At 44.4% G+C, this 15,059-nt stretch overlaps 1 protein-coding gene across 1 annotated transcript in view; it reads left to right on the top strand.

Moving 5' to 3' along the window:
- TBC1D5 (TBC1 domain family, member 5) overlaps positions 1 to 15,059 on the top strand; it is a 303,171-nt gene that overhangs the window by 186,985 nt on the left and 101,127 nt on the right. Inside the window, exon 13 of the mRNA XM_006883338.1 lies at positions 5,853 to 5,959. Coding sequence (XP_006883400.1) covers positions 5,853 to 5,959 — 107 coding nt within the window. The remainder of the gene's footprint in view (positions 1 to 5,852; positions 5,960 to 15,059) is intronic.

Raw genomic sequence — 15,059 nt, 5'->3', positions numbered from 1 at the left:
TTGGTCATTGTCCAACTCTCTGATGCATAACTGGTGATTGCGAAGACCATGGCCTGTATCAGACGCACCTTAGTCTTCAGAGAGACACCATTGCTATCTAGGTAACTAAAATTTGGGCACTGGTTAGAATCTAAAAGTTTAGTTATTAGCTGTTGTCCTCACAATCTTTTCAAGTAATTAGGAGGGCCGAGGGAATTAAGCACGGCCCAGAGCACCGAGTGCTGGGTTAAGGTATAGACAGACGTGATGTGAGTTGAAGGAATGAGCTCTGAGGCCCCCTCACCAGCCTTCCACCCCTAGACCAGCTCTGTGTGCTGACGGAGGATGGGGCAGGTGTTGGCCAAGTTCCAGAAAGAAGAGACAGTGTGGCACAGGGTCCCTGTGGCCAGAGGCCTGTGCACGTGGCCATGAGCGACCGGCTCTGTGATGTCGTGTGCAGAGAGCTGACTGTTAACCGAACCCCCCAGGCAGTTTCAACCCGCCAGTGACTGCAGGTGACACGCGCGGGCATCGGCCTTCTGTGTGGTCCGCAGCTATGAAGCCCGCTGCAGGGTCAGCTGTGAGTTGATTTTCACTCTGTGGTAATGACTTTGCCCTTTTTTCTTTAGATGTGGCTCTGTTAGGGGAGAGTGTGGGTAGCAGATGGAACCACATCTAAAGCCCTGATTTCACAGGTCACTTAGTAAGGTCAGAGCAGTTAGGTAACAGCCACAGAGGGATTCGATACCAGTGTTCACAAGTCCTGCCTCACTTCTGTTTTCTCCTGTTCATTACTGTCATCTTTGCCCATTTCATTTTTAAATGTATCATTAGAAAGTTTCTGCGTGCATAACTTGAACCAAATGATAATAATGTCTTTGAAGCTTGTTGAATCAAATGCGCATAATCTGTGTCTATTTAAGCAGCGTTCTCCTGAACACTGTGGTCCTGTGTAGGTTTTGGAGAGCTTCAGACCCAACCTCCATCTTCCGAGGATGGGGAATGGCTAAATGAGGGCAAATTTATATTTTTTTTAATGGTTCACTAATTTTTAAATTTTAAAAATGGCTCGCTCAGTGTTGAAACAATGAATAAATGAAAACCCAACGTTTCTATAAACTTTTATTAAAATTTTAAAAAGTATAAAAGCATTCAAAAAGGGAAAAAGAGAGTAGAAGCATTGTCAAGGAGATGCACATGATTTTTGTGTGTGGTTGTTTTGTTTTGTTTCTGAAAAAGGCAGCTCACTCATTTTTAAGCGAGGGCAGACGTCCTTGGGATAAAAGGCAAATAGGAGGGGCCCGCCGCGGAGCCAGTAGACAGGCCAGGCGCTGACTGTCCAGGACAGGCCGGAGATCGGAAGCAGCGGGGCAGTGTCCACGCAGAACAGTTAACCGGCCCCTGTGTCAGAGGGGGTCTCAGCAGCAGCCGTGCCTGCAGAAAGAGCAGAGGACGTGGAGCCCCTCCTGAAGAAGGTCAATGAGTACATCTTCCAGTGTGGGTTACATCTCAGTATCAAGAAACAGAAATCCTCACTGCTGGGCCATACAACCACATCATGATAGATGGGCCGGGGGGATTCATGTTCTCAGTGATGTCATTTTACTCGGCTCCTCAATCATCACCCCTGGTAACATCAATCGAACAACCGAGAAATATTTTATGCTGGGATAATCTGCTATCAAGGACCCCTCCAAAGGTCTGGAGAACAGTGATAGAGGGTTAGAGACTAAGGCGGGTCTGATCTAAGCCATGGTATTCTCCTTGCTTTCTGTAAGTCTGAAAGTTGGACAGGGAATAAGATAACAGGAGACCATCAAGGTTCCTCTGAGCTGTTACAGGAGAGACTGAATGTCCTGCCGACTTGTCTTGGAGGAAAAGAACAAGCCATCTGGAGCAAGTGCATCCAACCGTGGGTGCTCCTTGGAGGCAAGCCTCTTCCCAAGATCCCCCACTTTTACAGTTGTGTGAGGTTACAGTGATACCACTCCACGTTGTCTCTGCATGACCCAGGCCTTTGACTGCACTTAACCTCGTCAGTAGACTCTAAGCTTCCTCACTACCAGAACTGCACGTTCATTCTTCCATAGTCTGAAATACAAACCTGTTCCCACACTTGGTGAGCATTTGGGGTGACTGCTGGCAGAAGTGGGGTGCAGAAGCCTATAGACTACCAGCACCATTGTGGGTGATGCTGGGGGGCAGGTACCACTGTAGCTGCCAGAAGAACAATTCAAACAGCATTGCTTTTTCACAGGAAGCATCATGGACTTGGTAAATTAAGGGTCTAAAATTTTTATATGGATTTAAATTTTTGGTTTCGACTACTAGCAAGGAAAAACATTTCTCTGATTTATAATACTGACCCTCCTGTGGGCTTCCAGGCGAGAAATCACCCAGGAAGAGATTGCCCATCTTTCTCCCTTGAAGCCGCCGTTGGATTCAAACCACCGGAGAGGCCTGGCCTTTGGGTTCACAGCCCACCTGCCTCTCAGAGACCAGACCCCCCCCCAGTGTGCCAGGCTCACTACTTCTTCTCTTGCACTCTCCACCCCCGATCTTTCTCTCTGGGGGCTGTTGGTGGATTCACACCATCGAAGAGCTGCCCCCTCTGTGTCAGCTTCCCAACTCACATGACCTTCACCACCAGCATCAGAGTTGAGTAATAGAGTAGGGGAGGTCCTAAATCTAATCATTTATGAATTCTCAAAGGAGCTGAGTGGACACACGCTGGAGGAACACAAATCCAGGAATGCCAGGGATCCACAGGGCACCGCCAGGCTGTCCACAAGGAGGGACCCTGTCCTCTGTCCTTGAGCTAGCCAGGGCCTTCACGGGCGATTCTGAGAGCCAGGAGGAAACACTTTGTTACTGACACCCTGTATTGCTGGACATGAAGGTATAAGTCTCTGATGAAGCTTAAATTCCTTCCACCAGAGGAGGATGGGTCCTAAACATGCTCCCTGCACAGTTCTAGAAAAAGCAGCAAGCCCACAGACGTGCACATGAGAGGCAGAGAGACCCCCAGGGATAGACGAGAACACTTTCCGTGGAGAGGTAGACAGACATGCACACTGGAGACAGAGAGACTCCCAGGGCCAGGAGAGATCATTTTCTGTGGGAAGTAGGGGAGAGCTTAGGAAGCCTCAGAAACTCCAACTCACGGATACGTTTTATAGGTGCTTAATAAATATCGTTATTGTTTTAAATGAAAAGAAATTTACATTCGGTTTTCTGTTCTGTTGTAGTTCTCCTCAGTTCATCTGCTTCCCTGGAAAAGGATATGTCAGCATAGAAAGTCTTTTTATTAAAAAGTGTGACAGTTACAGCTTTGAATTATCCATAGGTCATTCATTGATCCACATTGTTTTAAACTTTCTCAAAACAATTACATCCCCTTAAGTCAGTTCCCTCAAACCACTTCGGAATGGTCAGGGTCCATCTAAAGCAGACAGTAGCCAGTGCTTGCTTCACATGGGGCGGGGGGCGTGCTCTTCCGCAGAGAAAAAAGAAATGACATGACAGTGAGCGTACCACCTCACCTCTGTCTCAACCATACAGAACTTCAGTAGGTGAAAGAAGCAGAGGTATCTCAGGTTTTACACATAGAGAAATAAAAGTTCCACGAAGCTAAGCAACTGGCCCAAATTTATAGAGACATTGCTAGTATTATGGTGCTGGGAAGAGAACAAACAGGTCTGTCCTGAAAAGGGTGAAACCAGCTGTCCTTGGTGGCAGGGATTCCGAAGCTCCACCTCACATACTTTGGACATGTTGCAAAGAGGGACCAGTCCTTGGAGAGGGACGCCATGCTTGGGAGAGTAGAGAAAGACCCTGGATGAGATAGATTGATTGAGTAACTGGGGCAGTGGGGGTAGGTGTGTCAGAGACAATGAGCTTGACTCAGGTCAGAGCAGGGTTCAGAGCTGCTGTACAGAGAGTTCCTCTGAGTCGCAGGCGACTGTGTTTTCTGATTTCTAATCCAGCGTTTTAGGCACCTTCATTCCACCCTCCTTGAATCTGCTCACAAGAGCGGCATTTCAGTATTTTAATTTTAAGGCATATACTTGATTCCGAATGTAGGTGGTTATAAAAATGGAGGTTCTAATCTCTTCACCTTCTACTTCCTCATGCCGTGTCACTGCCGCTTGGAAGAGTAACATGGAATGGGAAACCGAATGGCAGGCTCGATTTTAGGCACTGAACAAATAATTACTGGACTGATCATTTTGGTTTCATTTTGTTCTGTAATCACAAAGTTGTTTTCCCAGCGACTGTGCTTAAGCTCAGAGGGCTGCCGCTTGGGTTTTGAGTCACTTCCATAATAAATGGTCACATCGCCTAATCTTCAGGTGCCCTTCTGAAAGGTTCAGCCCCAAGCCCCCAGGATTCAGGCCTGCATCTTTGAGTCCGGGGCTCAGAACCCCCTTCACACAACTGTCCTGTGAAATATATGCAGCTTTTCCTGGGGCAGTTGTACTCCATAATCATTACCGCATTGGGGGAGATAACTGAGAAGCCAAGTGATTCCCCAGGTTTTATTTACTTGTTAGGTATCAGGGGAAGCTGTACATGAATGCAGCAGATGGCTCCCAGGGTCCTTGCTTTTTGCGTTCTAATGAGAAAGGACATGAGGTCACTGAATACGAATATGGAAAAAAAAATAAGAAAAGGAGAATCCAAAGAGATCTAGAAAGGGTAGGGTAAGTGAGTGTTTTACAAATGAAAGCAGATGTATGAAATTACAAGCTGTCAGATCAGCAACAGGGATGAAGATGATAAAGTGGTACCTTCCGTGGGTTCTAATTACTCATTTTGCCCGGTCTTGTCTCCTTTCCCTGGATCCTCCTGGGGAGGCGGCAGGGCGGGGCCACAGCGCCAAGTGGGATTCTCTATGGAAGCGGGAAAACGGCCGAGACTCTGGTCACGGACACTTGTTTATTTTATGATTCTGATGATCTGAATTCAGTTACAGGAGCTTTCCTATAGAGATTTTTCAGGTAACCTTGTTGATAAAGAGACAAGGCTTTGGTGATGAGCACAGAGGGTACCTCAGTGGGTTTCTTTTCCAGTTGAGACTGGACAGTAGCAGGGACAGGCAGGGGGGCCCCATCTCAGGCATCTCTGGGGGTCTGTGGACTCAGCGCGACTGGAGGCAGAGTGCTGAGAAACGAAGTAGCTTGCCTACACCTACCTCAGAAGATACACCTAATACTCAGGTCGGTCTGAAAAAAATTTAAATGACAATCTTAGGAACACAGACTTATATATAAAGAGTTTGCGTATTCTTTTTCTTTTCTTCCAATAAATGCATATTCAAATATGAAATATTCACCCTAAATTTCTTGTTACCTTTAGAAAAAACTACTAGTTGGAAGAAACGGTAGTTTCTTTCATTTTGAGTTACATAACACGTTATTTATACTAAGGAATATAAGTTTTGAAGCATGATAATCAATATAAGTTTTATTTCATGAGAATTTGTAAACTAGTTCTTGCCCATTCATAATGTTTTTGTTGCTAACTTCTAAGCAGCAAAGCTAGGGGCATTTAAACACACCCACATAACTGACAGTAAACGGGCACACTTCTGAGACTTTCTTTCACACGTGCACGCACCTGCCTCCGTGGCCGTCCTCCCAGCGCCCCAAGAAGTGCCAGGATGTCACCGTACAGCTCCCAGCCCAGTGTGGCTGCGAGGACATCTTAGAGGAATCCTTCTCCCCACATCGTCTAACCCATCACTACAATTACTGGTTTGATGTCTTTGAATCTAAGTTGTTCATTTTTCTACCCTTAAGTAGTACAAAATATCTTAAACTGTATCCCTCTGAATTTTTTCTTGTTGCTGTTCTTTCTTCCTCTCTTTTTAGTGATTTCCAGTAACTACCAGACCTGCCTTGGCCTTCTGATGCATTACCCACCCATCGGGGACGTGCACTCACTGATTCTCAAGGCCCTGTTCCTTCGCGATCCGAAGGTAAGCTTTCCCCACAGGAAGTAAGACACTTTAACTGCGAGAAAATGCATTTCTCCTAAGAAGTCATGCTACTGAGCGGTTAGAATTCATCTCAACTTTTTAGACCAAAGTTCGTTGAGCAACAGCCCAGCAGACAAACTCCGTTGGCGTCGCCAGGAGAAGCTAGCATACACATCGCTCGTCCCCAGAACGGCTTGTTCTGGGGTTCCGCCTTCCTCAGAACTTCAGAAAATAGTCAGCAGCCGCCCGCCCTGGAGCCACACTCCGAGCCGTTGAGTGGGGTCTCTCCAGGGTGACTTAGCAGAGACCTTCCGAAGACCAAGAGCTTAGGCCTGTCGAGTAGACGGGTCTGTAAGGATTTATCATTCAGTACAATATGGAAGTATTTCTTCTTATGAGTATGTCTCTCCTATTTTGTGAACTATGGACAACTTAATAAAGGTAAAAGTGTACACAAACATTAGTGCCAAGCTCTATTTGAGCCAAAAGCAACTCACCAATATTTTCTTTACGCTTTAGAGCAAAACTGTCCTCTTTTACAACCAGTGTTACATTTCTTGAAAATAACAACATTTAAAGATCTAAAAAAAAAATAAAAATCTTTGAATCCTTCCTGCTTTTGAGCCAAACAAAAATATTAGATGAAGCATGAGTGAGAAAGATTCAAACACAAGCCTGAGAGTGCCAGGGCTGGGTGGTGGTCCCAGACCCTGACTCCCTGGAGGGGCCCCTGGCTCCCTGGAGGCGCCCCATCATTCACACTGGCAGTCGGTGAACTGTCTGTGTCAGTCTGTCTGTGAATGGCGTCGCCAGAGCTCTGTCAGCTCCCCTTGGTTCTCCAAGTTCAACATACATTTTGCATCTGAAGAATTTCTACCCTCTCCTTGGTTGTCAGCGTCAACATTCGAGTATAAGTTTGGTTTATCCTTTGACTGATGTAAAATAATTCATTCATTATTATATGCCTGTATCATTTTCTTTAGAGAAAACACATTTTTATATCATTTCTTTTATAGATCAGTTTTGCTAAGCATCATAGATTTCTCTGATACATAATGAAACATATAAAGTGGCTTTTAAGAGTTGTTTGGTTGTTTCATTGGTTGTGTCTTTGTCTAAGTAAGGGTTAAAACTCTGGCTCTAGAGAACCAAAGTCCCGTGTTTGTGTTTTTCTGTGCATCTTCGTGGACATATGTATGTATATGCCTGTCTGTGTGTGTGTGTATGTGTGTGTGTGTTTTACAAAAATAGCCAAGACGAAGAAATACCTACAGGACAATGAAAGGTAGGAGGTTTCTGGCCAATAAGGGATGTGAGATTTGGTGCAAACTTTAGGGATATGCTGTCAGCTCAGATTAGGAATTTCAGGAGTCATACTGAATGGGGAGAAAATTATGTAAATAGCAATTGAAACATCTACTTGTATTATTTATTTGGTTCAGTTAAATAGAGAAACAAGTATGTTACCTAAAACTATTCATCTTGGTAATTTCAGATGTGGTTGATGTTCATTTTAAACACATCCAGTTGCAGAACTCTGTGTACTGAATTCATCAGCGATGTTGTTGTTGTTGTTGTTGTTGACGTTGATTACCATCGAGTGGCAGTTGACCCAAAGCTGACCCACCAGCGGCAGAAATCGCACAGGAGGAGATTGTCCATCCTTTTCTCCCAGACCAGCTGGTGGATTCGCACTCTGTGCCTTTGGATTGCAACTCTCGTTCTTACCACTTGGCCACCAGAACTCCCTATCAGTGCTTTTACCAGAATCTAAAATCCTCTATTATGTGCATTTAATTTTAATTAAGATACAAAGACAGTAAACTGACTACTGTCGAATCGATTCCAACTCAGAGCCACTCTCCATCCGGTCCCCAGAGCTGTAAATCTTCACAGGAGGCCAGAGGCCATCTCGCTGCCCCAGAGCAGCTGGTGGACTTGAACTTGTCAATCAGGCATCCTGTGTGTGATGCACTGGACTAGAAGTTGTTGTTGTTGAGTCTAACCGACCATAGCTGACCCTCCGAGTGTTCAGAGGCAGTAAATTTCATGGGAGGATATTGTCCATCCTTTTCCTGCAGAGCAGGTGGATTTGAACCACCTGACATTGGGATGGCAGTGCACCTTCTTACCACTAGGCCACCAGAGCTCCCTTAGGCTAACAGTAGAGTCCATAAAATAAACATATAATGAAGCAAATCCTCCAGCATTAGAGAGATATTCTTTAAACTTTTAAAGAACTGAGTGTAACTGTGTGAGAGAAGGGGAGATTCCTCACTTTCCTAGTCAATCTTAACCCCCGCGGTGAGACCAAGATGCTTGTTGTCCCTGACGCCTCACGAGTGAGTGGCCATAGAGCTGTGTGTCAGAGGCTCCTTGAGAGCAGCTCTGTGGGTGGTGGGATCCGTGGCAGAAAGGCAGAGAGCTGACGCATCGGGGGCCTTCTGGTGACTCGCCCAGCGAAGTGATTGTGACAGTTGATTGTATAGAAAAGCTGACAAACGGTATCATTTCGAACAGGTCAAGCAGTAACTTATGCCACTTGGCACTTGTGTTAATTGTATGTCCATGGCAGTGGAGTGTCTGCATAGAGACAGACGTAGGAAATCCAGACTTCGAGTCAGGCTTCGAGAAGTCTAGGCTCACAGAGCAGTGGTGGTGATGGTGTGTGCCGTCGAGTCGGAACCGACCCACAGCTGACCCTCCGTCATGTTTTCTGAGGCAGTTAATCACATGGGAGGAGATTTCCTATCCTTCTACTGTGGAGCAACTGGTAGATTGGAACTGCGTGACTTCAGGATTGCAGTGCAGCTTCTTACCACTAGGTCACCAGAGCACCCTTTGTCTCTGGTAAGAAACTGTGTTGCAGTCCCCAAGGCACGTGGTTCTAATCCACCAGGTGCTCCATGGGCAAAGGATGAGTCCTCCCATACGATTAACTGTCTCTGAAAACCCACCAGAGGGTCAGCTGTGTGTTGGTTCTGACTAAACAGTACTCAACAACAACAACAACAAAGTTAAATATAAAGTAGTCTACTTATACCTTGTCAGTCAACACATAAACTCTCTACCAAGTAAACGAATGGATAAGACTTGGCATGAGATCCCACTTTCCCATATTCCAGTTTCCTATGGCAGTAAGTGTTGAGAGCTGTCCACAGATTGGATAACAACAATGAAAGCATAACAACAATGAAGGCATTCTAAGTCCCGTAAGTTCATTGTCAGCCTTCGGAAAGCACTTCATCCCCCTGCTGTCCCTAACCCCCAGTGGACATTGCTCAATTGAAAACACACTTTGTAATTGGAGCTTGACACACTGTGTTCTAATGATTTTATAGCTAAGATAATCTTCACTGTGGAAGGGTTTCTAATTTGAACAGACTGTAATGGATCTCTGAATGGTAGAAATCGAATCAAGCTTCTTCACAGTTTTCTGGGCACTGTCACATACTTCATTTGTAAGCCATGGGGTGATCAGAGTGAGTTGTCTTTCTACACTATGTAAGGTTATGTGCCTTTGCCTGGGTCAAAATATTTATAGGGTAGAGAGTACTTCTGTGGCCCATGTATCTCTGTGTTCATCCACTCTTTTTCAAAATTTTCTTTTAATTTTATTATTTTGTTTGTGTGTATGTGTACCTTCAAATCAGATCTGACTGGTACAGGAGGAGATGGCCCCTCCTTCTCCAGCAGAGCATCTGGTGGATTTGAACTGCGTATCTCTGGGATTCTAGTGCAGCTTCTTGCCACTAGGCCACCAGAGCTCCCCTCATCCACTCTTTTAACCTCTAAAATACAATTTGTGTGGGAATCCAAGAACACTTAATTGTGCTCATGAGAAACCTACCTAGACTAAGAGGCTGTTAGGCAAACAGAGCAAGAGAACACTACAAGGTTTGACCTAAAGAACGGTGTGCCTCAGGCTGTATCCTTTGTCCATACCTATTCATTTTCTATGCTGAGCAAATTATTTGAGAAACTGGACATCAGGATTGGCATCATGATTGTAGGAAAACTCATCAGTAACCTACATTATGCAGATGACACAATCTTGCTTTCTGAAAGTGAGGAGGGCTTGAAGCATTTGCTGCAGAAAATCAAAGAATTCAGCCTTCAATATGGATTGCATTTCAGCCTCAAGAAAATGACGATTCTCACCCCTGAGCCAGTAAGCAGCATCATGCTAGATGGAGAAAAGATTGAAACTGTCAATGACTTCATCTTACTTGGATCAACAGTCAACACCTTTGGTACAAGGAGTCTCCTGACTACTTTTCCCAGATTGCACCGGGAAAGCCTGCAGTCAAGGACTTCTCCAGATTACTGAGATGCACTAAGATGTGCCTGATTCAGGTCATGGGCCTCTCGGTCACTGGCTGTGCATCTGACAGCTGGACCGTGAACAAGGATGACAAGAAGAACTGATGCTTTTGAGCTGGGGTCTTGAGAGTGCTGGACATCCCATGGATTTCCAAAAGAACACGCATCTCTGTCTTGGAGAACATGCAGCCGTGGACGGCCAAGAGAACAGACAGATACGTCATGGAGAAGGTGCAGCCAGAGTGCTTCTTGGAGGCACAGTGACAAAGCCTCGTCTCACATACTGTGGATGTTGCTAGGAGAGGTTGTTCTTTGGAGAAGGACGTCATTCTTGGAGAGGTTAAGGGTCAGCCAAAGAGAGGAAGGAAGACCCTCACCCAGATGGATTGACACAGTGACTGCACCAGTGGACTTGAGTGGGTCAGAAACTGTGGACGGGACAGGATGGGACAGGGTTCAGCTCTCACCCTCGACCCAGCAGCACCTAAAACAACAACAACACGATCTTCTGGACGAATGCCGCCAGGACCTTTCTTCCACAGCACCTCTCCTCCAACATTTGCATGAGCAAAGAACAAGAATCTGGTCTTCGAGCTCTTGGCGTATTCCCTGTGTAAATTCTCCCTAAGGGCAGATCTTACTCAGGTGCTTGTTGTTCTTTGTCACAATTAATTCTGTGCCCTTCATGTACTGGTTACTAAGAAAATAATGGTAGAATTGAATTCTGGCGCAGCCACTAACACTCTCCCTAGTGCACCTCAGAGACTCTAATTTCGGCAAGTCTCAGCTCGTTCTACAGGTTTCTAGAGCCTTTTCCACAGAGGCCGCACCCCTGCCATCCCATCGCCTCAGTTCTGACCCCAGGCGACACCCTCCACGGCTTTACAGAGCTGTAAATCTGTACAGGAGGAGACGTAGCTGTATTTCTCCCCCGTGCGTCTGGTGAATTAGAAAGCTCAACCTTCAAATGTACTTGAAATGCCACTAGAGCTCCTTTCAGAGGCCAGTTGCAAACATGTCAGCTGCTATTTTTATCAAGATGAAGTTAGCTGCAGTTTAAAAGGATATCTAGTTCCTTAGTTTATTATGTATCAGGAATAGTTTCAAAACCTTATCTTCAAATATTAGGGAGCAAAGAGGTGGGGGGAAGACACCATAGATAATGTTTCACTTAGCCTGTCAGGAATTCAGGACGGAAAAGAGTCGAGAGAAATGTTCTTTTTGTGAACAAACTGCAGATCAGAAAGAAGTTGAGAGACCTCCGTAAGGTCACCTGCAGCGCCAGAGGTTGAACGGGGTCTTGGGTCTGGTCTTCCCGCAAGCGCTGCAGCTCCATTCATTTGAAGAATCGTGGAAATGCAGTTACTGCTTTTTCTCAGGCCTTTTCTTTTCTTTTTCAGAGACATTTATTTGCATCTACATTAAGTGAATCTACCATATGCTTAACTGGTCCAAGAATTATTTGAAATTTTTGAAAGTATGTGATGTATGAAGAGTCCAGATAGCAGACCTCTGTCTGTTAACTATAAATTTGGTTTCTAAATTCCAGCCCACAGTCTCAATCCGCACTGTCTGTATTATTTTACTACCTCTGAGCAGATTTCCAAAACAATCTACTGAATGAAGTGGAGGGGTAGAAAGAGGACAGTCTGAAAAATATGAAGTGATTAAAAAACATTGTTCTAACTAGTTGTTCGAATCTGAAAAAAAAAATTTAAAACCCAATTAGAAACAAAAGTCATAGAAAATGTGAACATATTGTGTTCTTTAAATAACCAGATGTTCTCTGCTTCCTGAAGGCAGAAAGGGCTAGGAATAAAAGGTTTAAAACTATTGTTTTAAGTTAACTGTGAATTTTGCAAATCTGTTTTTACCCTTTAGCAAATAAAATTCTAATACAGAAACATAAGCAAAGTAATTTTCATTTTTTGGTGCACTCCTACGTGTGATGTGAGTTGAAGTGTTAACCTTACCACAAATGAAATACAGTCCATAGATTACCATTTTAGATTCTGCTGTAAGAATTTGACGGCTACCCTTTGTTTTGAAGACTAAAGTAATTCCAAAAAATTATTTCTGTGAAGTTTGCAGACAGCCCTTTTACCTGTGACTACAGTTGTTTATGGAAGAAAATTGTGAGAAATAAGACAATTCCGTTTCATAGCCATTCTTGTACACATAAACATACTATAAAATGTATAATGTAAAATGTTTTGCTTGTCCAATTCTGATTGGAATTAGGAGGGGGTTACATTTTATCTTACTAAATTATAGAAAGTCTGAATATTAATATTCCAAGTTTTGTACAAATAATTAAAATTCATTCAATGCCAAACAACAAACACCCCAGAGTATATTAAAGTACCTGCAGCACTTTTGTGAACGTCACATGTCTGTAGGAAATGTCACAGAGTGTAGCTGAAATATACAGGATGGTCAGGGCGTCCCCACTCTTCTTGACCCTTGGAGGAGGGGGCCCAGTGTCCTTTTACAGTGGTGTCACGTAGGGCTGATCACACCAGGTCAGGTCACTGTCATTGCAAGGAACACCAAAATGACTGTTGAGAACATTTTTATGTGCTGTTTCAGGAGAAACATTGATTTTTTTTAAAATAATCTCTAATTTCACAAACATATTTCCTAAACCACCGTACAGCTTCCATATATAAGTGTCTTTGCAGAGCTACAATTCTGTTGTTGTCGTTGTTGTTGTTGTTAAGTGCCATCGAGTCGTAGGCAACTCATAGCGACCCTACGAATGAAAGACCTGGGCACTTGTATAGCTTACATCCTTTCTCCAGGTTCATAGGGTTTATTCCTTTGTTTTTTAATCTTCTAAGATTCTCACCACTGGACCAATTGGGCAGCATCAGGATGGATGGTGAAGAGATTGAGATTGTTCACAGCTTTAGTTTGCTCGGCTCCACGGTCAACACTCTTGGCACCAACAGCCAGGAAATTAAAAGACGTAGTACAGTGGGAAAGTCGGCTGTTAGGGACCTCTCCAAAGTGCTGGACAGCAATGGTGTCACTCTGGAGACTAAGGTGGGCCTTATACAGGCCATGGTCTTCGCAATCACTTGTTATGCGTCAGAGAGTTAGACAGTGACTAAGGAGGATAGAAGGAGAATTGATGTCTTTGAGCTGTGGTGCTGGAGAAGAGTATTGCATGTACCATGGACTGCTAAGAAAACAAACAGATTTATCCTGGAGAGGGTTAAACCAGGATGCTCCTTGGAGGCAAGAATTCTGAGGCTTTGTCTGACATACTTTGAACATGTTGTAAGGAGGGACCAGTCCTTGGAGAGGGATGTTATGCTTGGGAGGGTGGAGGGACAGCGCAGAGGGCAAGGCCCTCTCTGAAGTGGATTGGTTCAGTGACTGGGGTAATCGGAGGGTGTGTCAGAGGCAATGTGATTGGCACAGGATAGAGTAGGGTTTAGGGCTGTTGTACATAGGGTCGCTATGAGTCGTAAGAGACTCGACAGCACATAACAACAACAACAAAGTGTTCCTGTTGGAGCTGTCATTGTTTCACACTTCGAGCAATGCCTTCAGTGCTGGGTTTATTTGCATGTGTGGCACCCATTGTTGCTGTCATTGCCCTCGATATTCCTGTAGTCACTGGTTTGTCATATTTCCTAGCCTATAAGGTAGAATATTGTGAACCTACACCAATAACTTTTTTTGAGAATGAAATCATTAAAGGACAAGGAAAGATATCAGAAAGATTCCTCCTAGTCAGTTACTAATGCCGCTAATGATGTTAAAAAGTCAATGTTTAAAGATTTTACAAGAGTTTTGCTGTTATTTAATAACTTTTTTTAAAAATGAAAACAAAGGATTTGGGATTGTGTGGGTGACAAAGGATCCGTCAGCGTTTCAGCCTTTTGGGTGTCAGCTGGGTCCTAGTGGACTGGATGGTACCTCACAGCACCCTCCAAGAGACGGGTGTCAGACCACGAACCCTTGCTGGCTTGATTGTTGTCTCTTATCAATATACATAAAATAATTGCCAGATAGAATTATTTTGTTTTTAAAAAATAAGTTCTCACTGCAAGCCAGAGATGTGCGTTCAAATCCACCAGATGCTCTGCTGGAGAAGGAGGGACAATCTCCTCCTGTACCAGTCAGATCTGATTTGACGGTACACACACACACACACACACACACACACACACACACACACAAAATAATAAAATTTTTTTTAAAAATTTAAAAAAAAGTTCTTCTTTTTGTTGTGTGCATTTGAACCAAGTTCCAACTCATAGCACGCCAAAATGACAGAGTTGAAACCTCGCTGGGGTTTCTAAGCGGTGATCTTTGCAGGACAAGGACTGGCCCACTTTCCTCCCTTGAAGCCAATTGGCAGTTTCACACCCTGCAGTCTTGCAGAGTCTAGTGCAGAGTGTAAATTCCCTTCTTCTGTTACGATGACCAGTGTTCTCCACAGAAGACCTCCTTACACTCTAATCAGAACCGTCTTTGCTGTCTCTCTGGCGACTTTTCAGTGCTGTTTCAGACGCTGCCAAGTTTACTCTGTCTCGTAGCGACCCTTTGAACTGGTCTTACCCTGTGCTACCCTGCAGCCTACAATATGGATTGAGGCTCAATGTCAAGAAGACAAAGATTCTCACCACTGGACCAATTGGCAGCATCCGGATAGATGGTGAAGAGATTGTGATTGTACACAGCTTTAGTTTGCTTGGCTCCATAGTCAACAGTCTTGGCACCAGCAGCCAGGAAATTAAAAGGCGTATTGCCATGGGAAAGTCTG

Source organism: Elephantulus edwardii, unplaced genomic scaffold (assembly GCF_000299155.1).
Source record: "Elephantulus edwardii isolate Elephantulus edwardi_28Jun2011 unplaced genomic scaffold, EleEdw1.0 scaffold00027, whole genome shotgun sequence".
NCBI classification, from domain to species: Eukaryota; Metazoa; Chordata; class Mammalia; order Macroscelidea; family Macroscelididae; genus Elephantulus; species Elephantulus edwardii.
The sequence above is the reverse complement of the archived record's forward strand: the minus strand, read 5'-3'. Positions and strand labels throughout refer to the sequence as shown.